Here is a 24,516-nt window from a genome sequence, read left to right as displayed (position 1 = left end):
GCTTTCTCTCTCTCTCTCTCTCTCTCTCTCTCTGTGTGTGTGTTTTTTTTTTTACATTTTTTAGGACTTTAGTCTTTGTGTTGTTGTTACAATTTTTTTTTCTCAGATAGAGGGCGCTTAATTAGGACTTTAGTCTTTGTGTTGCTGCTACAATTTTTTAAACTAGTCCCTTTGTTACACCATGTTGTTTTTGCCTCGCGTATTGTGACAAACTTTGTTTTTGTGCTCTGAAGATGCTGGTTATAACATCAGCAAAATATCAGCAATAAGTCAATAAATAATATTTACTTATAATTCTGTGTTCTGATATATACAGTACCTTCAAAATTAAACAACATGTTATGAAGTTTAGTTCAAACGAGGTCAGATTCGTTTTGATATATCAAGGAGTTTTTTTTTTTTTGCATAGATACAGAAAACAAGACACAAAGTATGAGCAAAATGAATAGTCGCATATTTATATAATAAGTGAGAGCGTGCTCACATCTGTAATTCATGACATTTAAAAATATACAGTTTAACGACGTTGATTACAACGTTAATTTGACATTATTCACATCTCCTGATAGTTTGAAAAACACTGTCGTAATGCAACCTGTGCAGACGAGCTGCGCAGTTTTATTTTTATTTTTATTTATTATTATTTTTTTAATATCTTAAATGTTATTTACGCATCGATATTCTTAATAAATACTATTCAAAGAGAAAAGTTTTGCTGCTGTTTAACATTTGTAGTTACTGTATCGTATTTTGTCATGGTGAATATATCGAAATGAGAATGGGCTACTGAAAAATGGCAACCATGTTTTACACAATTCTTTAAAATGAATATTGCTCATATCATGAATTGAAATAAAATAAAAAAACACTACATGTATTATTTAATTTGAATCAAACGATTTTTATTCGGGGATGACACTATTAAACTTTTAAAGCAATAAAAGTCTTACATATGAAATATTATTCCCTCCTAAACTGTCTATAGAATAGTTTCAGTGATGCTTAATAATAATAATAATCCAAAATGTTTTTTTATTATGTCTCAGATAAATTGCATACATACATATATATAATATTTATAATACTTTACATGAACACAGTTGTGCATAACAGATACTTGCATACGTAACAGATAGTAACAATAATAATAATAATACCTATACATATATATGATACATATACATATGATACATACATGTATTCTGATAATTAACAATAATAATAATTAGGAACTTTTATTGCTAAAAGACCATAAGATATAATGATAAAATATACAAAGAGCCAACAAGTTTCACTAGCTAGCCACTGTCTAGCATTTTCAAGGCTGTACTGGTGTGAAAACAAATGCATCAAGTTATATGAAAAAACATACACTTTAGTAACTGATAGGCCGTTACATTTGATAATTCGTGTTTGATGGCGTGCATGCGTTCCAATGCTTCAGTCAGAATCCGGTACATGACCACGTGTTGTGTAGTTTTTTTGCATATTGTAGTTCTGTTAAAATGAGAGAAATGATGAGATTTTTTTTATGTTTTTAAGAATAATACCTTGATTTCTATTTAAATTATAGCCCGTGCGTAGCACCACAGCTGCTTCTTTGAAAGTTCTGTGTCTGTAGTCATTTTCGATGTAAGGCGCAGAACTGTTTTTCCAATCTATAACGTGATTTGATGTTGAGAAATGATGAGCTAAACCAGATGTGATGATTCTATTGTGATTGACATCCCCCACATGTTCCTTCTGTCTTATTTCAAAACTTCTAGAAGTCTGACCAATGTAAGAAAGGCCACACGTGCATGGAATTTCATATACTCCAGGAAATTTGAAGAAAGGTACCTCATCTTTGGGTGATCTTAAGATTTGTCTGATCATGGTAGTTGGTTTAAAAACCACTCTGATGTTATGAGCTTTTAACATTCTCGCCAATTTTGTGGAAACTGAATTAATATATGGAATGACAGCTGTGGACACACATTGGGACACCGTAACACGTTGTTGGAGGTTGTCTTTAAATAGTAATTTGTTTAAAATGTTAGAAGGGTATCCATTCAGAGATAGAGTGTTAGCTATTTGTGACAGTTCTCTCTGCACATCTCTGCTTCTTTCGAAATAAACCTTAAGGCTCTATTGAGGAGAATATGAATGATGCTGTGTTTTTGTGATCTATGATGGTTGGACGAATAATGTAGATATCTATCTGTGGGTTTCTTGTAAATGAACAGTTGTATATTGTTATCTTCTCTCCTCACGAGGATGTCAAGAAAAGGTAGTTCTTTGTTCTTCTCCAGTTCCATAGTGAATTTGATCTTATTGTGTAGTGAGTTGATTTTATTAAGAAACACGAGAAGGTTTTCCATGGTGTCCTTCCAGATGATGAACACGTCATCGACATATCTCCACCAAATCGACGGTTTTGGTGAAATGGCGGAAAGAATATCCTTTTCAAGTTTTTCCATAAAATGGTCTGCACATGGTGGTGACAGGAGGCTACCCATGGCTAGACCTTCCGATTTTCCTTTTCCCTCACGACATCACATAATTGTTTCATCATTGCCTGAAATCAAATTTCTTCAAAGTAAACAACATAGTATATAAACAATCGGAAGGTCTAGCCATGGGTAGCCTCCTGTCACCACCATGTGCAGACCTTTTTATGGAAAAACTTGAAAAGGATATTCTTTATTTAATTGGCTTGATTTCCTCTGCAGCCGTTGATTGAGAAAATCGCACGCACGCGCACACACACACACACACACGCTACAACTTGGAATGTCTTGATGCGTCGCTGAACTGGAGGCCTGAACGAATACATTATGTTTCATTGAGTTTGTATGGTATTTTGGGTGCGTGTTTCTTGTTCATAGTATGTCCTTAGAGCTCTTTTCAGGCTATTGTAGTTTGTAAGGTTTCTGTATTCAAAAGGTAATTTGTTTATCATGTCTGGGATGTAGAAGTTTCGTGTGGCTTTTCCGTAGTGATTATTGTATTTATATGTGATATAATTAGTTGTCTGAGGTCTTGTTATACGGTATGTATTTCTGACTGTCCTGTATTTGGGTTCGAAATAATGTTTTAGCAAAGCTGCATAGTGACATAAATGTTTTGCTGTCAGTATTTTGTGTTCTGACATTGCACTGTATATAAAGTCGTTATTGTCTCTTTGTTCCCAAATAATAATAAATAATATATAAATAATAAATAAATAATAATAATAAATTTTTTTTTCTTTTCTCATTAAATATTATTTTTTTATTAAAATTTATGATTACATATTTAAATTACATGTGATCATACATTGCGTACATACATACATTTAATTACATATGTTACATACATTACATGTATTTGATTACATATGATACATACATTACATTACGTGCATTTGATTACATATGATAACATATATTTGATAACATATGATACATACATTTGATTACATATGATTCACACATTTGATTACATATGATTACATACATTTGATTACATATGATACATATATTACGTGCATTTGATTCCATATGATTCATACATTACATTGATTACATAATATTTTTTTTAATTCAATCCTTTTTTTATTATAAAAATAATGATTACATATTGTGGTTACATATTTACAACAGGTTTAATTCTGTTTTTTTTGTAACAATGAAATTCGTACAGAATTTTCTTTTTCTTTTTTTCTGTGTAATGTATTATTAATAATAATAATAATAATTATTATTATTATTATTATTATTATTATTATTATTATTATTATTATTATTATTATTATTATTATTATTATTATTATTATTTCTCAGATAAATTACATACATTATATGAACACAATTATGCATAACAAATACTTTCTCGTCATAAAGTTTTTTTAAATAATAATAATAACAATAACTGTTTAACGTATATTATCATACTATTCATAATGATGATTATTACAGATGTTTCTTTGCAATTTTACACTCTATATATACAATATCAATGGATATAATCACTCTATATTGCATATTTTTGTTACAGTTATTACATACATTACATACATCGGTTTACATGTGATATGTACATTACATGCATTTGGTTACATATGATACATCTTGGATGAGAACTAATTTCTCTGCTTTCATCCTCGAAGCTTATATGTAAGCTTATCTGAGGATGACACCGGTTGGTTATTATTTATTGGGTTTTTTGTTGTGTTGGAAACTACGAAATCTATGATTGAGAAATTCGCGCACGCACGCACGCGCGCGCGCACAAACACACACACAATAACTTGGAGTATATTGATGCGTCGCTGAACTGGAAGCCTGAACGAATATATTGTGTTTCATTAAGTTTGTATGGTATTTTGGGTGAGTGTTTCTTGTTCATAATATGTCCTTAGAGCTCTTTTCAGGTTATTGTAGTTTGTAAGGTTTCTGTATTCAAAAGGTAATTTGTTCATCTTGTCTGGGATGTAGAAGTTTCGCGTGGTCTTTCCGTAGTGATTATTGTATTTATATGTGATATAATTAGTAGTCTGAGGTCTTGTTATACGGTATGTATTTCTGACTGTCCTGTATTTGACATCGAAATAATGTTTTAGCAAAGCTGCATAGTGACATAAATGTTTTGCTGTCAGTATTTTGTGTTCTGTCATTGCAATGTATATAAGGTCGTTATTTTCTCTTTGTTCCCAAAAGATCAGTTTTATCATTTTGTACTGTAGCGACATTAATCTATTTAATTTGTAGGGTGTACAGAAAGCATACGTTGTTATAGCGTATATCAGTATATTTTGGCATAGTGCTTTGTATATTAGTGTTTTTAGGCATATGGGAACTATGTATTTTAACCTGTAGAGTTTGCTAATTATTGTTCGGAGTTTGTTGTGTAGATGGTTTATGTGGCTATTCCAGTTCATATCTGCATCGAAGTAAATTCCAAAGTATCGTATTGTTTCAACCTGAGTGATTGTAGTGGTTTTGCTGTTCTGTGTGTTTTTTATCCTGGAAAGTGGATGTTGGATGGTTATATATTTGTTATTAGCTGGTCGAGTGAGTGGATTTCTGATTATCATTAATTTTGTCTTTTCTGAGTTTAGGTGTATGGAGTTTTCTTGAGCCAGTCTATGATCAGATTTATGTCATGTTGCATATTTGTTTGGGCTATGCTTGCGTTATTGTGGATGGATATTATGTGCTGTATCGTCTGCGTATTGGAATATCTTTCCTTTGAGTGGTAGCTGATTAATATCGAGCATGTAAATATTGAATAGAGTTTGGGAGAGTACAGCTCCCTGTGGTACTCCACAGATTACTGGTAGCTCTCTGCTTCGGTTTGACCAGATACGTGTGATATGCTTTCTATTTTGAAGGTAGTTTGTAAACCACCTGTGAAGAGGCCCGCCTATTCCAACATGCCTCAGCTTTTCTAACAAAGTTTGTGTTAGGCTCAATAGCATGTCATAACCAAGTAACTTTGATTTATAGAAACATATATCCTATTTGCATAATCTTTCATGTTCATCCATTGCGTGTGTTCTTCTGGCCAGTTGGCAGAAATGAAAAATCTGAGTTTCGGAAGGGAACTCTTCAACCTCCGTATGAGACAGGCTAACTCACCTTCACTCGAAAAGTCCTTATAAAGGTTCTTCGCGTTCTAAGCGGAATTCGAACCTAGGTTATTCCACCAGAAGACTTAAGTCCGTCTAAGGTGACATACTACAACGAAATACATACTACAACGAAATATATTCTTGATCGGTTTTAGATTTGTGAAGGAGAAATCAGAGCACCCGGAGGAAAAATCAATTTTGCAACCATAATCTGAGAGACCGACTATCTTAGCGCTAAAAAATAAAAATAAAAAATAGCAAGTGAGCTGTCTTCTGAATAAATGCGGCTAAAGCCATGCGCCTAAACATGTCACAGAATTTTTTTTAAATTTTATTTTATGCATATACTATGTTTAAATAAGCACTGAGACAGTACTATATTTCAGAGTAACTTAAATTTCACACACCTCAATAGTATATAGTTTAACCCAGTTACATTTCCACCTTTCTTATCAATCACTGATACTACACTGATAATAATCTTCTTTAAGATAACAATATCCGTGAAGTTTTCCACGTCGTTTTCCTCGAACTATGTTCAAGTGCTTCTGCAGCAGTTGAAGGAACCATTGGAACCCTTCAACTGGAAAAGATTTGAGTTCGATTTTGGCATGACCAGAGGAATTTTATATGCATTTTTCAACTAAAGGCCAGTTGGCCGATCTCATACGGCGGTAGCGAGGTTTTTTCTTCTGGAAACTCGCTTTTTTAGACAAATTTGAAAGCGAACACATATAGATAAAAATACTGCTAATGAGCAGTAGATGGTTGGTTAAGTAGTGTGGATTAGTGTAGACAGTGGATTAATTAGTGTATACCGTGGGTTTTGTGAAAGGGACTCGTGGACTCCATAGAGGTGTTCACGTAATAATATTAATGTGGCAATATCACCTACAATATGACATGATGCATTACGTTGTTAAGCGAGAGATATGGATTTGTTCCGTGAAACAGCTCACAATGTAAGAAGTATTGCATAAGCACTTTTGAAATCCGTTTGTATTCCTTCTGCCGGGTACTTCAACCAAAGGTCCTAATCTACAGCAGAAGAAACAGCTCCAGAACTCCGCTACCAAACTTAACAGATGGGACGATGCATTTGGGCATGAGTAATTTCCCATACACACCTCCCATCCAATCAGAAATTATATATATATATATATATATATTAGCTAATAATAATAATAATAATAATAATAATAATAATAATAATAATAATAATAATAATAATAAAAGTAGTAATAATAATAATAATAATAGAGAGAGAAAAACTGCATTTTAGTATGGCTGTTTAGGATGATTTAAATCGTTGCTGAAAAATATATGAAACAAGAATACTAATAAAACGGTCTGCTATAATTTAATTTTAAGGAAATTCAATTTTGAAGCTACGAAACTAGCAGAAACTTAGTCCAAGTAACGTCCACTTTCTACTGTTGCAGATATGTAAAAGAAATTGTCTTAACAATTGGTGTTATCTAAACTGTATACGACTAACAAGAGTGGCTCATTTACTTCATGACTAAGATATCGATAAGACTGCCTGTATAATGGTAACATTATTCTTCAGCTATCTTTTAGATACTGATAGTTTAAACAAACAGCCATTGTATTCTTTATTGTTGAACACAAAGTGCTCATTATAAAACCTAAATGGTCTTCGAAAATGAGCAACCATTTTCGTAAAAAAGAGAAGAGAAATATCCCAGACTGAAAAATGTATCTGTGATGATACCAGACATTATATATATATATATATATATATATATATATAAACATGTCAACAGACTGATTTTAACCCATATTTTTCTAGTATTTTTTAAAATCGTAATGCCAAACATAAATATGTGTCTTTAATTTTAGACAATGCCATGAATGTACTAAGAGTTAGAAAATATTTAAATTCTGCAATTTAGAGACCGATTGTGCTTTTTTTCCCCCAATATATTTCATGCTTCCAATGAACCAAAAAGTTTGGCTGGAATTACTGCTGAAGCAACCACGTGTGTTCTTAGGCCGGTTTGCCTGTTTGATGGATCAAAAATCTGATTTCCTGAAAGAAAAACGCTGCGATTGAAAACGAGGTTGCTATGAGAGCGGAACCTCGTTTTTCAATCGAAAATATTCTATAAAATCCCTCATATTCTCAAAGGGGTCTTTCCAGCTTACTGGCAAATGTCGCGATATCCTCACGACTGCGCTATGGATACCCTTCGCCTCTAGTAAGTTAAATCATGGTCTCAAGTAGAGCAATAAAAATTATTCATCACTTATAGACATATCAAAAGATAAGTACCAGGTTAATAATGAAAATTTCATTTAGCATATACAATATAATGCTTTTTTTTCATTATCATAATCAAATTCTTAATAATTCAAATTCAAATTCCTAGTTAATTAAAAAGAAAACGCACGCACATTATCATTATCATTGTTATCCTAGATGAATCAATGAATTTCCTCGAAAGTTTTTAATAATAATAATAATGTTGTACGCTACTTCCAAGACATACTGAAATCTAGGGCAGGGTTTCTCAAACTTTTCCTCTGATGGAACACTTCACAAATCCTGAAATTTTAACGGAACACCTTGGTTAGAGTCGAGTATCATCGGTCTCGTATTCGATGTAAAGCTAAGCGCGCACTATCGACGCAGCAGGCTGTATCGCATTGCAAAAGTGCGACAGCGCACACTACAGGCGTGCCGGGCCGCATCGCATTGCATTGCCCTTTGCTTGCGATCGCACATTTCCTAGAATAGATACCTCCGTACTTAACTCGAGTTCGGAGGTATTGGCAACAGCGGGCGGCTGAGTCAAAGCCAGCGCGCTGGCCTTAATAGCACAATCCACACCCTAAGTGAGGACCCCCTGATTTTCAAACATGTTTGAACTTGTCGCAGCATTTAAAACCATTCCAGGGTCATATTAATAATTTTTCACGGAACACAAGTGAAAAAGTGTTCACTGATTTAGAGAATCAATTCAGGATCTTACCTAAAAAAAAAAAAAAAAAAAAAAAATTAAAAAATTATGGCATCGACCAAAAGCCATTCGATTTAAACAAAAAAATTTTAGGCCAGCTAAATTCTAAACTAACCTCACTTTGAACGATTTTTTATTTTTTTAGTGCGAAAGTAGATATCATTGTAAACATGATTTATAATACATGATTACTGCCGTATTACGTCACTCAAATTCCATAGTGCGCTGACGTAGAAATGTCAATTTGGAGGTCAGTTTGGGTACTACTGTATAAGCCATCATAAATCGTAAGATTTATGATGGCCTTATACAGTAGTCCTTGCCTGTCGCTGTTGTGAATATTAGTTAGCAATGTGATATTCTGTGGAAATCACCTTTAAAATGTGTAGAATTAGTCCAATTAGTAGCGAAACAAAATGGCTATTGAACTTTGTATCCAACGGTTGCCATTTGCTAACCATAGTGTCTGTTCTTCTTTTGAAAGTTAGAACTGTGTTCTAACTTTCAAAAGAAGATATTTACAGTATGAGTTACCAGATCAGGTCAGATATTTTGGGTTGTAATTCCGTCAAGAATGTGCCAATCTGTTGGTATTTTCTTATGATAAAGCAATCCTTCAATAGGATTTTACAGTCTGTCAAAGTACTTTACCAGAATCATACGTAGTATATGGTGACTCATCACTGAATCTGACAGTATGTTTCTTTGTTTGTGTGTGAATGAGTTGCCATCAATACTTTGAAGATTGCTTCATTAACCGCAAACGTAAAACTTTATGACGATATTCTACTAATCTGTATTAACATTGCTATACAAAAATTCATCCTATGTCCATTCGGCTATTCCCATCTACAATTGTAAGAGAAGATTTAGTTCATTATTTTCGCAAATAATAATCACTTAGACAAAGACATTTCTTTGTGTGTGTGTGCGCGCGCGCTTGTGTATGTGTGTGTGTGTGTGTGTGTGTGAGAGAGAGAGAGAGAGAGAGAGAGAGAGAGATGCAACTAAATAACTCTTGCACAGAAAAATGTGCAAGAGCACATTTTTGAACTTACCATAGATTTTTAATGTTCAAGTTCTCAAGAAAAAAAAATGTCCATCCCTTTTCAGATTTTCTTCATAAGTCATGTTTCAAATCTAAAGAAATAATTATTTTCATTTCTCTTTTAGGAAACTATGGGTGGTTATTGTAGCTCAGATACTTCTAGGTCTAGGTATGGCAGGAACGATGATCTGCTGTACCGCACATGCTGTGAAGGATGCTGTGTAAGTAAAATTCTTTTATTTTTTTTATTTTTTTATTTTTTTTAAAGAAAGCAACGCGATAACCAACTTAATAGTTATTACATAGGCACTACAGTTTTCATTCAAAAAAAAAAAAAAGAGTTAATTGTCCTTTGCAAGGATCAATGTAATATAATTTGTTTTAAATTTAGTTCAATAGGGAACAAAAAATCAAAATTCCCTGGAATCATTCGACGCAGTTTAAGGTTTTTTTCTTTATCTCACGGAACTTCCTAGTAAGTCATTAAACGCATATATTTACATTAATTTGATATAAAATGTGTATCATTTTTTCCTGGAAGTTGTCATGGAGACTAGCTGTATTAATCATAAACTGCAAAAAAAAAAAAGGAATGAATAATATTCCACTTATTCTTGTTCTTGAATGCGTTTAAGGTTTTGAATAAAATCACTGGACACTTGGTGTTATTGTTCAGCAAGATGCGATTACAAAACACGGTGCAATAATAACTCGTGTCATTAGCTCCTCTTTCCAATTAGTAGCGAAACAAAATAGCTATTGAACTTTGTATCCAACGGTTTCCATTTGCTAACCATTGTATCTGTTTTAGAAACACAGTTCTAACTTTCAAAAGAAGATATTTACAGTATGAGTTACCACATCATGTCAGATATTTTGGGTTGTAATTCCGTCAAGAATATGAGAATTTTTATTTATTTATTTATTTATTATCTGAGTCTTTCATCTTAGACCAAATTAGCCAGTAGATAGGTAGAGGATTTTTCTCCTCTGGGACGAGCTGTGATTTCAGTTTTCTCCTCAAACATATACTGATCGGAGAATACAGTATTTTTCAGACTTGAGTGCGTTTCCCACGCGAATAAGTTTTCAAGCAAAGTCCCTGAAAGATTCATAGTTGGTAACAACCATACAATGATTTAAACGGACTGAAATATAGTCACTTGGATTGGCCGAGTAGTTAAGCGAATCCGATCTCCAACCAACAGGCTGCCAGTTCGAATTCCACCGTGGGCATAGATTGTCATTGTCGTTAAGTGGTAATGGTGCACCCAGAGAGGGGAGGAGGCCAAGACCCATTTCTCCCCCGCCAAAGAAAAAGGAAAAAAAACACTAGAAAATTTTCCAAAAATCTTTTCCTAATTAAAATTATTTTTTAAATTTATGTTGTGTCGTGTCTTCTATTTGTATACTACTTATGAATTTGCGATCATTGCAGATGCTCACTCATAGGTCGTAATGCGATGCGTAGTGTGCATTCTCAAATCGTCTACTCATCTCGCCCCCCCCCCCCCAAAGATTAAATCCTGAGTGAGCTACTGTTAAGTGGAAGATGTATTTCAGCGATCCATGTGTGAGACCACCACCTCGCTTATTGGAGACGTGCGATGGCTTGGAAAAGTTCTGTGTTTGGTCTCAAGAGCAGCGTTTTTTGTTTATTTTTAGGTAAAATAAATATACATGAACATTAGGTAAAATAAAAAATTCATGAGGCAACCAGAGTAGATAGAATCTTGGATTTCATAATAATATCACTGACAAGCCATGTTAATTCCTAGCAATTATTTGACTTCAGAAGGGGACACTCCCTCCCCCCTTTACCCAACATATTTTTCATAATTTGTAATATATATATATATATTACTAGATTCTGTAGTTGTACAATAATATTTTTCTCTAAGTATTAAAAGTACTGTACACTTCTGTTTTTGTCTATTCATTTTTATAATAAAAATATAATCATGCAATGTATTAAACAACTTAAAGTTTAAAAACAACGTTCGACGAGAAGAAAAAAAAAACAGAATATCAATATTCGTCATGAATAAGCGTTAATATTATTATTACATATGTGAGTAGTGTTATGCATATCAGTATAGTTATGCGCGTGCGCACGCCCTCTTACTTGTGATCACGTGATGATGACTGAAATGAGGGAGCCCAAAAGCGGGAGATTTTGGTGTCCGACCACTAAAAAAAGCGTGATACAAGCTTAAAAATTGGGATTGTCCCCAAAATCGGGACGTTTAGGTATACATTAATTAAATATTTACGTATAATGAACATCTAATTTAGCACTGTTGACCATGGTTATTGTTATATGTTTGGTATAAATATGTTTGTAAAATAATAGTAATAATAATTTGGCATTTTTGTTTTTATGCTTTTTTTTTTTGCATCTAGTGCAAGAGGACATCCTGATAATCAGTCAACGTATGGAGTAGTATCTGGCAATATCGTATCGGCATTTGCTCTAGGGTAAGTTCCAATTGATAAAAATAATAATTTTTAATAATAGTATTTTTGATAATAATAATTTGTTAAATATCAATATCCAAGTTTATTATTATACGGTGTATTTATATATATACACAATTAAAAAACATTATTAATACATTTTGTATACTGAAAAAATTCACTACACAAAATACTGAGTACATTCATTTTTGATAAGTAATTTGTACAGTTAGAACTTTATTATTACATAGTTCAATACAAAATACTGAGAACATTCACCTTTGATAAATATCCATGATTGTTATTACTGCACTGAACTTCTTTTTTTTTTTCTTCTTTTTTTTTTCTGTTTGTTCTGGTGGAATTTCTACTGTCTTCCTCAAAGTTGTGCTGAGCTTATCTGAAGGGGGGGGGGGTGTATTATATGGCAGTGGCTTTGTTTCGTTACCCACGATGAGCCAGGTATCAGTTTATTAAAACTTCAGACCCCTTTCATGACTTTTGGCCCACCCTGTATATTAGTGTGAGTACACATGTCCGCGAACAATAACTATAAATGGGCACGTGTTAGTCTTTTTAAAGGGAGTGAATAGGGCGCGTTTGTGGTATTCCAGGGAACTTCATTATGTTTTTTTGAATAATAATGATATCAATAATAATAATAATTCAAAGTAAGAGTGGTATAGTCCGACCACAAAAGGGAGCACTCTCGTTTGCAGACTGCCACGAAGAGTCAATTCATGTTGAAGGAGAGAAAGAAATAAAAGCGATGAACGAATTGGTCACCAACACGCGAAATCACGTGCTTTATAGGTAAAATTTTCCAACTGTTATTCAAGCAAAATAGTTACCACTTTAATGATCATCAAAGAGAAGTAAATTTTCCGACGTGTAATAATAAACAGCTCATCTCACAATACGTATTGATTACCCTATTATCGGAATGGATTCTCCTTCTGTTGACATGCGCAGAAGTGTCGAAGGGTCTCGTATTTGTGGGCGTACTATATAGTATGTTACTTCTTTTTTTTTTTTATTATTTCAGTTAATATAATACTCGGCTATTCCGTTACATCTTTATCAAGAAATGAATTATGACCAATAATAGCTGTTTAAAAATCATATATTAGCATCGTGAATTTCTTTTTTTTTCTAGAAGAGAAAAATGCACAAACATCTGTGTGTGTGTGTGTGTGTGTGTGTGTGTGTGTGTGTGTGTGTGTGTGTGTGTGTGTGTGTGTGTGTGTGTGTGTGTGTGTGTGTGTGTAAATTTGCAACGATGAGTTCTTTGATTCTGTTGATGGTTACTGCTACTACTACTACTACTACTACTACTACTACTACTAATAATAATAATAATAATAATAATAACAATAATAAATTTTGTCATCGTGTATGCTGAGTTTGCTGCAATTGGCAGCTGTCACAAAACAGGTATTTAGAATAATATACTTTATATATATAAAACAAGAAGTAATCTGAATTTTAATCCTTCGCTGAGACCGTTCTGAATTTGCCTAAATTGTCTCGAGATAATTTTTAACGGGGCTGTTCGTGATTGCATTGGGTTGTCGTCATAAATGAGAAATTCACACAAATTAATAAGTTTCTCTTAAGTCAGACTCACCATGGAAGAAAAAAAAAAAAACGAGAAATAGATGGGATGAACATTCGTGACCTGAATAGCAAGATACATAAAAATTTCACGGTTAGTATCGCCTTCGGAAACAGCCAGTGAAGACTGGCTGACTGCTCTGTAGTGTCTTTTTTTTTTTTCTTTCCTTTCCTTCCCTTTTCTTTTTCTTTCTCTCTCCCGCAGACACGAACGTGTCAAGAACCTACTCTCATAACGCGAATGCGTGATTAAAAAAAAAAAAAAAAGAAAAAAAAAGGCAAACCAGTGACAGTAATAAAAAAAAAAAAAAAAACTAGCGGCAAATCAAAGAAGCGTATACGGAGGAAGTGGAATAATAACCACAGCACCTCCCCACAACTGTACCTGAAAAGGGTCTCTCGGTGAGGAGTCACGATTGTTATTCCGCTACTCTGATCTTGCACCGTAATACGTTTCTCGATTATTGTCTCGGACGCAGAGGGATTGGAAACGAATAGATGAAGAATAGAACATTGTCGAAATGAACCAAAAAAAAAAAGAGAAAGAAATACGAATAAGAATGGAATGAGAATGGTGACTGAGAAGAGTACACCGTATTGTGTGTGTGTGCAAGAAAGAAAGAAAACGAAGGAGAGAGAGAGAGAGAGCAGTCAGAAACATGAAATGATCAGAACGAAATAAAAGCATGTTAGAAACGTAGGACAAAATGATAGCTTGTAAAAGATCTAAATCAAAATTGGCCCACCAATCTGTATGTGATATAATGAAACAACCTAAGCTGATCTCTTTCTCTCTGTCATGCTGACCTTTATTTTCTATATCCACTATTTTCAAAATTTAAGGTTTAGTTTAGTGGTGGAGTATATACTATGTGAGGTTTTCAGTTTTAAAAATGTCTTCCATTTATTTAGCTACAAGAAAAAAAGTGAAAAACCTGATTTTATTGTATATTAGTTTTTTTACATTTATTCAACCCTAACAGTTAATACAACTGTCCCCTCCCTTTCCCAAACCTACCAATTTCACTCTACTGCCCCTCAGTGCAGTATAACCAAGCCAATGATCGTACGGTTGATCTCAGCCAGTATGAGAAAGTCAGCCAAGGCTAACTATTTTTATGACTTTTGTTCATCTTCAGTGTTAAACACGGCAACGGATTCCTATCTAACCAAAGTATGTCTATTTATATACATGCCTTTAAAAAATATAAAAGAATTAAACAAACGTTGAAATGAAATCGCATAGAACGTAAAGAATTTAAAACTGACCAATTAGGCAATTGTTTTTGACCGCCTTATGTTAATTAGCACCAGGAAATTTTTAGAGTTAATTACGGACTAAAATAAGCAGATTGGAATATTTGTTTTGCTTTTCGTTCGGTTATTGCAAAATTTTATGTAAAATCACGGCCTAGCGTATTCTACTTCCCTTTCGAAATCTATAACCGGAAATGCTCCCGATATACGAAAATAATATGAATAACAAGATATGGATAAATTTTACTCCATCATTTTTCGTTTCGTTCGTGATACTGAAAAGATTGTTTTAGGGCGTTATTATTCCTATTTTTTTTAATAATAATAATATTTTTATTATTATTTATTCTTAAATAAATAAATAATAATGATAATAATAAGACATTCTACTTTATTATTACGTTTTACTAAGCGAGCTTTGCATGTAGTGAACGTAATAGACTACTTTCTGACGTATTGCACTGTTGTGTGCAATGGAGAGGGGGGGGGAAATCCAGTCTCATTAAATTTTTTCAAAGTTAATTAACTGTATAATTATTTCTTCCATTAATTATCTTGTTTGATGTCATGCGCGAGCGGAATTGTTCGGTAAAGATAACTACTCGCAAGAGTATAAAATCGTTTGCTCATAATCGAGACGAGTACAAGAAACAGTGCTTTTTTTTTCTCTCTCTCTCTCTCTCCCTCTTTCTCTCTCTCTTTTCTTTCTCTTTCATCTCTCTCTCTCTCTTTTTTTAATGTTTGCAACCTAAACTTTCAGTGCAAGGCGTAACTACGATTTTGCAATTTTTTTAACAAGCTTTTCGCAGGCTCCTTGAGTTTTGTGATCATTTTTTATTTATTTTTATAGGACTCGATAAGACGGTGTTCCCTCATTATTGAGTTTACAGTATGCTAGTTAAGCCACACTTTCGATACGTCTGCAGGGGCGCGCCGGCCATATGCGCAATGTGTGCGATGCACACAGGCGCCAAAGAGGAGGAAATACTTTAAAAAAACGTTTTTTTTAGTGATTTTTTTTATTGAAGGGGAGGGGGGGATAGGGGCGCCAACTAAAGTTTTGCACACAGGCGCCGGATGCGTTACAGCCACTAAACAAAACTGGTTGATTGACAGTACTTTATTTGTTACGTCATTTTTCATAGTAAAATGATACAAAATTATATAAAATTTTGTGTTTCTAATTTTATGATTAAGACGGGTCCTAGTTTTCTATTGCTTTCCTTGTCCAATAGTATTCTATGTCTGTAGATATGTGTGTTCACGGGACGGTTTGTCTGTTTTGAGAGACAGAAAACCTGAGTTTAAGGGGGGAAACCTACGATCTCAGTATGACACTAACTCAACTTGAACTGGAAGGTCAAGCCAAAGTTTTTTCGCGTCACACAAGGGATTCGAACCCAGATTTTTTCTCACCAAAGGGCACTCGAACCCATCAGGGCGACTGAGGCTCAACGTTACAGTAGTTTTCTTTATTTTCAAGAAAAACAAAGAATAAGAGTAACATTAAAAAAAAGACAATAATAAAGATTTGCTTTCATCGCTATCAAATGCTAACTAGTTCTAGATGAGTACTTAACGGTTTTTGGATTTTATATTGTTTAAAAAAATTCGTAGCTTATTAAAAGATTTCCATCATACAATCCATTGTAAAATTACTTAACAGCATATCACAATCATTAAACGATACTTTGTGCTCTTGCTAACATTCTTCTGGACAAATGGCGTACTTGAATAGCGTCATTCACTATCAAGATTTTACGCGAGACTGATCAAGAAAACAGGTTCTGAAAAGTAAAATTGCTGTAGGTAACATTTAGGAACGAACTAAGACGCAATCACACGACATAAAATCTTAAAAAAAAAGTAAGACTTATTTGACTTGCATTGATAAAAAGTCACACGATATCCTGTACGTCACAATTACAGAAAGAACTCTATGAAATAAAAATAATATATTCTGAATTTCCTGTGTTTATTTTGGGCGTATAAAATAATCATTAGTGATAAATATAAATTGTCAGAAACCTGTCCATTCTTGTTTATGAAAAACAAATATTTCCTATTTTATGTCAACAAACATCCCCCCCTCCCCCGCCAACACAATCATATTTACTTGCTAGCTTCCTGTTTTCATTTTGAGCAAATTGAAATAAGCAAATCGAACTAAACCTTTGTAACGAGTGGATTTTAATATATCAAGACCATGTTTGTAGGAAGTCTTGTTTGTTTTTTAGATTAAAAACGTGGCGCTTTTTCGTATTCCTGAGATTCAAATGAATACTCTCCTTCTCGTAGTATATTTACTGTTATTAGTATGCGTGCCATCTCGAAACCGACATTCTTCCTCAATGTCGTCATTTAGTCTTTTGGTATACAGTTTGTATAGTTTACGTGCGCGTCAAAGAATGCTCGATAATTTGTTCATAAAATAATTATTTTAGTTTTGTTGTAAGTCCTTTATTTTGAAGCGTGGTATTAAAAAAAAAAGTTGATCATAATTATTAATTATATAAGTATTCCATTGCATCAGGTAAATTCGAATCACACGTGTTATTAATGAAGTACCTCCGAAATAAATATAATAAATTGAAATGTACTTAAATCTATAATAACATTTGATTCAATATATATATGAATGCAAGTTTTAAAATGAACCTACTAAAAAACGGCTTCGATCTCATCTAACTGACAAACGTCTTCAAAAATTATATATATATATATATATATATATATATATATATATATATATATAATTTTATGGCAATCTTTATAATATTTAGGGCTTTCATTGGACCGTCGATTGGTGGGATATTAGTGGACCATCTGACATACAAGCCTGCTACAGCCGTTATTGCCGGTATACAAGGTTCAGTTGTAAGTATTTAGTGGATTCCAAATATCTCTAAAAGTGTTACTATTTTTTTTTATGCTAGAGTAACTACTATAACAGATATGACTTGCAAGTTTCTAATGTTCTAATCAAGATATCTTTAAAAATAAATAATAATAATTTAATAATCATTACGTCACTGATTAAATATTACTAATTACTTTAGTGACATTACCTAAAATGATGATGAATAAAATAATAATTTTTTTATACTCAGGTTTTCAAGGCATTCTAGAAAGGTAGAAGATCGACGAAGATAAGAAATATAACAAACAAACAAACAAACAAAAAAAAATATATATATATATACAGGGTGTTCGGGATAAATTTGACATATTTATAATTAATTATATTTTTCCGTAAGTTACATGTATTAACACACACTTCTCTTCATTTAAAAGTTTGGACCTTTCTTCATTCATATACAAGATGTCAGAAAGGATGGATAGCTGGAACCCACCTGAATCATGGAAGAGAATAACTTGTATCATGATGATTCGTGCCCGCCATCAAAATAAGGATATTACGACTGCTGCCCAATGCTCCCTGAATACAGTAAAAACAATCAGGCATGAACTAGAGACTTGCAATGGTGACTACGAGGATGTAGCAAGAAGAAAGATCCCTAGCAGACGATCTGATTGAGTTCGTACAGCAGAATTCCTCGCAAATCTGCAGGAACAGGTGTTGAAGAACCCTGGCATTGGAATTCGGGCTTTGTTCGTGGAGTTGCTAACTGTAGTCAAGCCCTGGATAACAAGGGTAGCCAATGGTAGGCCGTATGTATGGCAGCAGGATTCGGCCCCTTGCCACACCTCTGGGAAAAGTCAAAAATGGTTGTCTGAAAATTTCTACGACTTCACCAGTCCAAATGTTTGGCCTCCAAACTCCCCAGACCTTAACCCCATGGATTATTTTGTATGGGGCGCAGTTGAAAAAGACACCAATCGCACTTCCAGTAATACAAAAGCCCAGTTAATGGATAAAATTAAAACAGTTTTTGCGGCCCTTCCCAGGGAGACTGTAGCATCAGCTTGTTCGAGGTTCCGAAGCAGAATTGAAGCTGTGATCGATGCTAATGGTGGTTATTTTGAGTAAATCTTGTTGATAGTATTGTAATTAACTCTGCGTGTAATGTTTTTTTGTCAATTCATTAAATTTAATAGATACAAAGAAGATTTTCTTTTTCCTTACGAAACTGTCAAATTTATCCCGAACACCCTGTATATACATGTATATATATGAACAGGAATTGGAGAACTTTGATTATGTTCATTCAAAACATAAAATCAAAGCTAAATTCGTCAAAAATTACCAATAAATAATTAATTTCATGGCATTCAACGTTATGGTACCGTGAACATTGCTCTTGGACTCCGGACAATGAACATAGGTCCTATGAAGAGAACTAACCGCTTTTAAATATGTTCGGGTGTGATAGTCGAGTATGGAATAGCAAAAATATTAAAAACTTAAAACGCTCCCTAATACAGTGCATCCTTCCAAGAATGAAGTTCGGAGAAGGAATCTGGGTTCAAACTGAGATCCTTTACAGCGTTGGAAACACTTCATGTTGTTTAATCTGAGTCTCGGATCTGGTTTAGTCCCGAAGGTGTGGAAAGAGGGGAAAATAGTTCCACTGCATAAAGGAGGATCCAAGACTACGGTTGCAAATTACCGACCGATCAGAGCTTATCAGGAGTCATTGTCATGGTCTTCGAGAAAGTAGTCAAGGGAAAAATACAGGAATGGATTGATGAAAATGAGATACTGTACGGTGGACAGCATGGTGTGAAGGGTAGATCATGCCTCAGTAACTTGCTCAAGTTTTATAACACGGTGACGGCTGAACTGGATAAGGGTAATGGGGTTACAGTGATACTGCTGGACCTGGCAAAGGCATTTGACAGGATATCACATGGAATTTAATCCGTAAACTACAACATATGGGAATGGATATAGGGTTGGTGAGATGGATAGGCGGGTGGTTGATGGAGAGATATCAAAGAGTAGTTTATTCAGGAGTAGAGTCCAAAAGACGGCCTGTGACTAGTGGTGTGCCGCAGGGTTCTGTTCTTGGACCACTGCTGTTTAATTTGTTCATTAATGATATAGGGAAGGATCTAAGAGGAACAGTTCATTTGTTCGCTGATGATGCAAAGTTGGGTAGGGCAATAGTGAATGCAGAAGATGTCAAAATCTTGCAAGACGACTTGGATTGATTGGAGTTCTGGGATAAGGAGAATAGACGTCAATTTAATGTGACAAAATGTAAGGTTATGCATTTTAGGGTGAAAAGATTAGCAGCAGTATACCACATTGGTGGAACTGTACTCCAGAAGATTAATGAGGCCAGGGACTTGGGAGTGTTGGTGGATAGGGAGATGAAGTTTAGGAGGCACATTGCAAAAGTAGCTAAATCAGCTCATCAACTCACTTGGTTGTTGAAAAATACCTTGACGTGCAGAGACAAGCAAGTTATTGTACCTCTGTACCGAGATACAGAGGTACAATAACTTGCTTGTCTCTGGTCCTCATCTCGACTACTGTGCCAAAATTTGGTCACCTAGGTTCCTTCTTGATGGGGAGGAGGTGGAGAGGATCCAGAGGCGAGTGACCAAGATGATAGCAGGTCTATGGAATGAACCTTATGAGAACAGGTTAAAGATTTGTGGGTTGCAGAAACTAGTTGATAGGCGGAAAAGGGGAGATATGATTGAAACATTCAAATTGCTGAAGGGTTTCTATAGGATTAATTCAGAGGATATTTTTGAGATCAGGACTGGTGGTGGGAGAACTAGGGGACACCTATGGAAGCTGGGCAAGAATGTAGTTAGCAGGGGTGTTAGAGCTGGGTTCTTTACTTTTAGAGTGGTAAATGAGTGGAATAAGCTGCCAGAGTCTGTTGTGGGTGCTATGACAGTGAATAAGTTCAAGGCAAGGTATGATAAATACTGTGAGAATGTCGTATAGTTGTGTGGACATGATGTTTAGAGCCTCCCTCGATGAGTCTAAGGACTCCCTGGAGTCGCCCGTAATAATAATAATAATAATACTGAAATTTTGAAAAATTCTTCAGTGCTCACATCTCATTCTGTAGATCGGATTCTTACATTTCCAATATAATAAACATCTTGGCTTTATAACAAGTCTCATTCTATTCTGGTCAATCCTGCTTCAAATCGTCGAACTTGTTCCCGAAAAGATCAATGCTTACTTATTATGTGTCAGTATCGCCCATATATCCCAGTGCACCGTTAAGACTAAAAACTGCAACTCGTATGTTCCAGTCAAGTGTTTATGTTGGACAGGAGCGTTAAGGGCAGTGCAGGATTTACGTATAAGCTAAAAAAGTTACAGCTTAGGGCCTCGCAATCTGCCGGGGCCTCAAATAAAAAAACAAAAAAATATAAAAATTGATAAAAAAAAATATTCGTAGAAAAATCACTCAAATGAAGTCAGACATATCACGATGATAATTTCTAAATAATTTTAAATATACAAAATATAACATTAAAATAATTTTGGCGCATTGTAAAGTGATTGAGATATGTTGTCTTTTTTTTTTAGCCTTATTTGTAGTTTTTAAAACCCTTTAATTATATAATTATTTCTGTGATTTTGTAAACGCATACTTTATTATTTTTTTAATAAAAATTAAAAGACAATATATTTTTATATATTAAAAAGGCGAATGTATTTTAAATTTTTCTGATACCAGCTGATGTAATTTAAAATAGTAGGGGGCTCTGGGTTTTGTATAGCTTAGGGTCTCAGCAAGTCTAAATCCAGCCCTGGTTAAGGGATAATAATAATAATAATAATAATAATAATAATAATAATAATAATAATAATAATAATAATAATAATAATAATAAAAACGCAAGTATTTTCAAATAATAAACTTATGAATTTCAATTTCTTTTTTTAAAGTTATTGCATGAAAGGATATAGAAATCCGTTGTTTCATAGCCATCTTAAACGTTTTTGAAATCAAAGAGACTACAACTAACCCTCGTTTAACGCGGTTTCGATATAACGCGGTCTACAAATTGTAGTAACTCTTTATCTTTTCATATATTTTTCACCCCGAGAATTAAAAATCAAATTTTATCTTCGTTAAATTTGCGTCTGCCCGTATCGCGCATGTAGTTATAAGTAGCGAATTTATATTAGGAAAAATACCCTTTAGCGTGCATGTCAATTCTTTACTGTATAAAGTGTTTAATGTTGAAAATTGTCTCTTCGTTTTCTGCCAGGAAAGTGCATTAAAAATCATAACTGTGTTAATCTCAAGCTGAGCACTTTATTATCTGGTGAGTTACATACAATATGTAACGCTTTTTTTATGTAAAAGTTTTATGTTATAGTAATTGCCACTTAGAGGGCTTTTGCGATGTGATTGAAAACGAAATTAATGAATTAATTGATGGGTAAATAGATTTAAATTAGGAGGAACTGGTACAATTAATAGATGACGTCGAACCAAATGGTGGGAAAGTTCTGCCGAAGATTCTGATTGTGATGAATCCGTTAAAGAATCCAGTTTAAAGAAATTAGCAGGATTGGACTTGGCAAGAAAGTTATTTTACGGATAATGATCCCTCGATGGAGCGCTCCGGAAAATTCACGAGACAGTTGGATATTTGTTTAGCTCTAAATTATGAACTTAATAAAAAATCGCAGCACAGTGGTAAGCAAGGTCTTATTACTGACTTCTGGATAACTAAACCAGCCGAAGTATGCAATGAGAATTATACTACTGATGTCCAAGAGATTTGAAGTTATGACAAAGTCAGGCCATTCGTAAATAAAGAACATCTACGAAATGTTAGTTTTGAAGAGAGTGATGACGATTAAAATATGCACTTTATTTTATTATGCCTAAAACATTTGTGCATTATGTACAATGAAGTTTACGTAAAATTTATAATTTTATAAGTTTATACTATGCATTTGTTTCATGGTTTATATGTTTTCTTAACGTACACGAATTACCTAAAATAAATACAAAATATATTTTAATAGTGTATTATTTGGAACCTCAAGTTATTAAGATTATAATCCATATTTAGGACCAAAGAATATTAATTTTTCTTTTCTTTCTTTTTTTTTTTTTTCCAGTAATGCTCCGTGAATTTGGAGTATAGTTCACCTATTAATAGCATTACACGCAACAGTAAAATTAGGTATTTTTGTGTTCGGTACAAACACTAATTATGTACCTCTCCAGTTACTTCAAAAACAATTAAAAAAAAACACACTGATAACATATATGTAATTCCAAATTATAGTTCAGTAATATGTTCCATTTTTTATACGGATATTTATTTATCTTATATTTACATTAAACGTTGCTCCTTCAATAATTAATTTAATATCATTTAGGCACTGGCTGTGATGGTGTACATCATCTTGGATATCCTTCGATTACGTAGGAGAAATGTGGCTTATAAGAGTGAGATATAAATAAACGTTTTCTATCACCTCAAAGAAAAAAAAGCGGGATATCAAAAACAGCTACTTAAAAGCCACTTAAGGGTCCACCCTGCTACTAGAATGGAAAGAAAATGCTCATTCATTGGGTAGCAAAACTTCTCTAAAGACGTGCGAAAGATCTTGAAAAGTAATTACACTTCTTTCTTCAAGCAACCAAGAAAAAAAAATGGAAGATTTATATACAGATCTTTTTCTTTAAATGTACATTGTTTCAATTTCTTATTTACGTTAAGAGTATTGTTTAGTTGTTTTTTTTAAGTGTGAAACGTACGTATAATTTATTTCGTTTATTTTTCAGTAACTTTTTTTTATATCGACTCTTATAGCAATTTTAATCCAATATATGTTAAAATATCATTATCGGCTGTAGAACACACGTGAATGTATAGAAATGAATAAATACAGAAGTCATTAAGAAACGTCGCCTCCTGTCTCGCACGCCGCAGGAATGCACTCAACCTCGGTGATAATGATGGAACGGTAGAGACTGGCTGCCTCTAAAAAAGTTAAAGCAAAAAATAAAATGTTCAGCTACTTCCGTTAGGAAATGAAAAGGCATTAAAAGATTTATATTTATTTATATATATTTTAAAACTTAACGCGCCTGTTTATCTTAAGAATTTCTAGTTATTTATTTCAACTTATTAATGTTTGTTTGTTTGTCAAAATTGTATGTACACTATTACGAATAACCTGTAAAAGAAATCTTCAGAATTTTGAAGATTAAGAAAAGTATTATGATTAAAATGTAAGAAATTTTAAAGCATTTGTTCTCTCATTTAACATCATAATTATAGAACATATATTGATTATAAACAGTACTTGAAAATAAGACGAAATGTCTTTTTTCTTGACATTGCTTAATAACAGCTGAATCAATAAAATATATATAAAAATATTTTTATGTATATAAAAACTTTTATATAAAAACTATAAAACAGTGTATCAAATTAAAATATTAATTTCCTCAAAATAAACATTGTATACTGTTTATTGTTGGATTCAACATCCACTTAATTTGAATAATTTCGCATCGCCGAAGTGAAGCCTTTTGGCTCTCTTTTTTTCAGTGATTTTTAAAAGTATAAAAATATGTAGAGGTACCTCATTGCTAATGTGAAATATTCCACACATTTCTATTCCTCTTACAAAAATGTTTTTTTTTTTTTAA

The 24,516-nt window shown here is 33.4% G+C and overlaps 1 protein-coding gene across 1 annotated transcript in view; it reads left to right on the top strand.

Annotated features, from left to right (window-relative positions):
• LOC150097554 (MFS-type transporter SLC18B1-like) overlaps positions 1 to 23,946 on the top strand; it is a 60,770-nt gene extending 36,824 nt beyond the window's left edge. The window contains exons 10-13 of the mRNA XM_090407504.1: positions 9,751 to 9,846; positions 12,029 to 12,103; positions 17,737 to 17,830; positions 23,235 to 23,946. Coding sequence (XP_090263630.1) covers positions 9,751 to 9,846; positions 12,029 to 12,103; positions 17,737 to 17,830; positions 23,235 to 23,315 — 346 coding nt within the window. The 3' untranslated portion in view covers positions 23,316 to 23,946. The remainder of the gene's footprint in view (positions 1 to 9,750; positions 9,847 to 12,028; positions 12,104 to 17,736; positions 17,831 to 23,234) is intronic.
• Positions 23,947 to 24,516: the final 570 nt, after the last annotated feature.

This window comes from Typopeltis vanoorti, chromosome 17, assembly GCF_054136105.1.
Source record: "Typopeltis vanoorti isolate ZY-2024b chromosome 17, IOZ_Tvanoo_1.0, whole genome shotgun sequence".
In the NCBI taxonomy this organism is placed as follows: domain Eukaryota; kingdom Metazoa; phylum Arthropoda; class Arachnida; order Uropygi; family Thelyphonidae; genus Typopeltis; species Typopeltis vanoorti.
The sequence above is the reverse complement of the archived record's forward strand: the minus strand, read 5'-3'. Positions and strand labels throughout refer to the sequence as shown.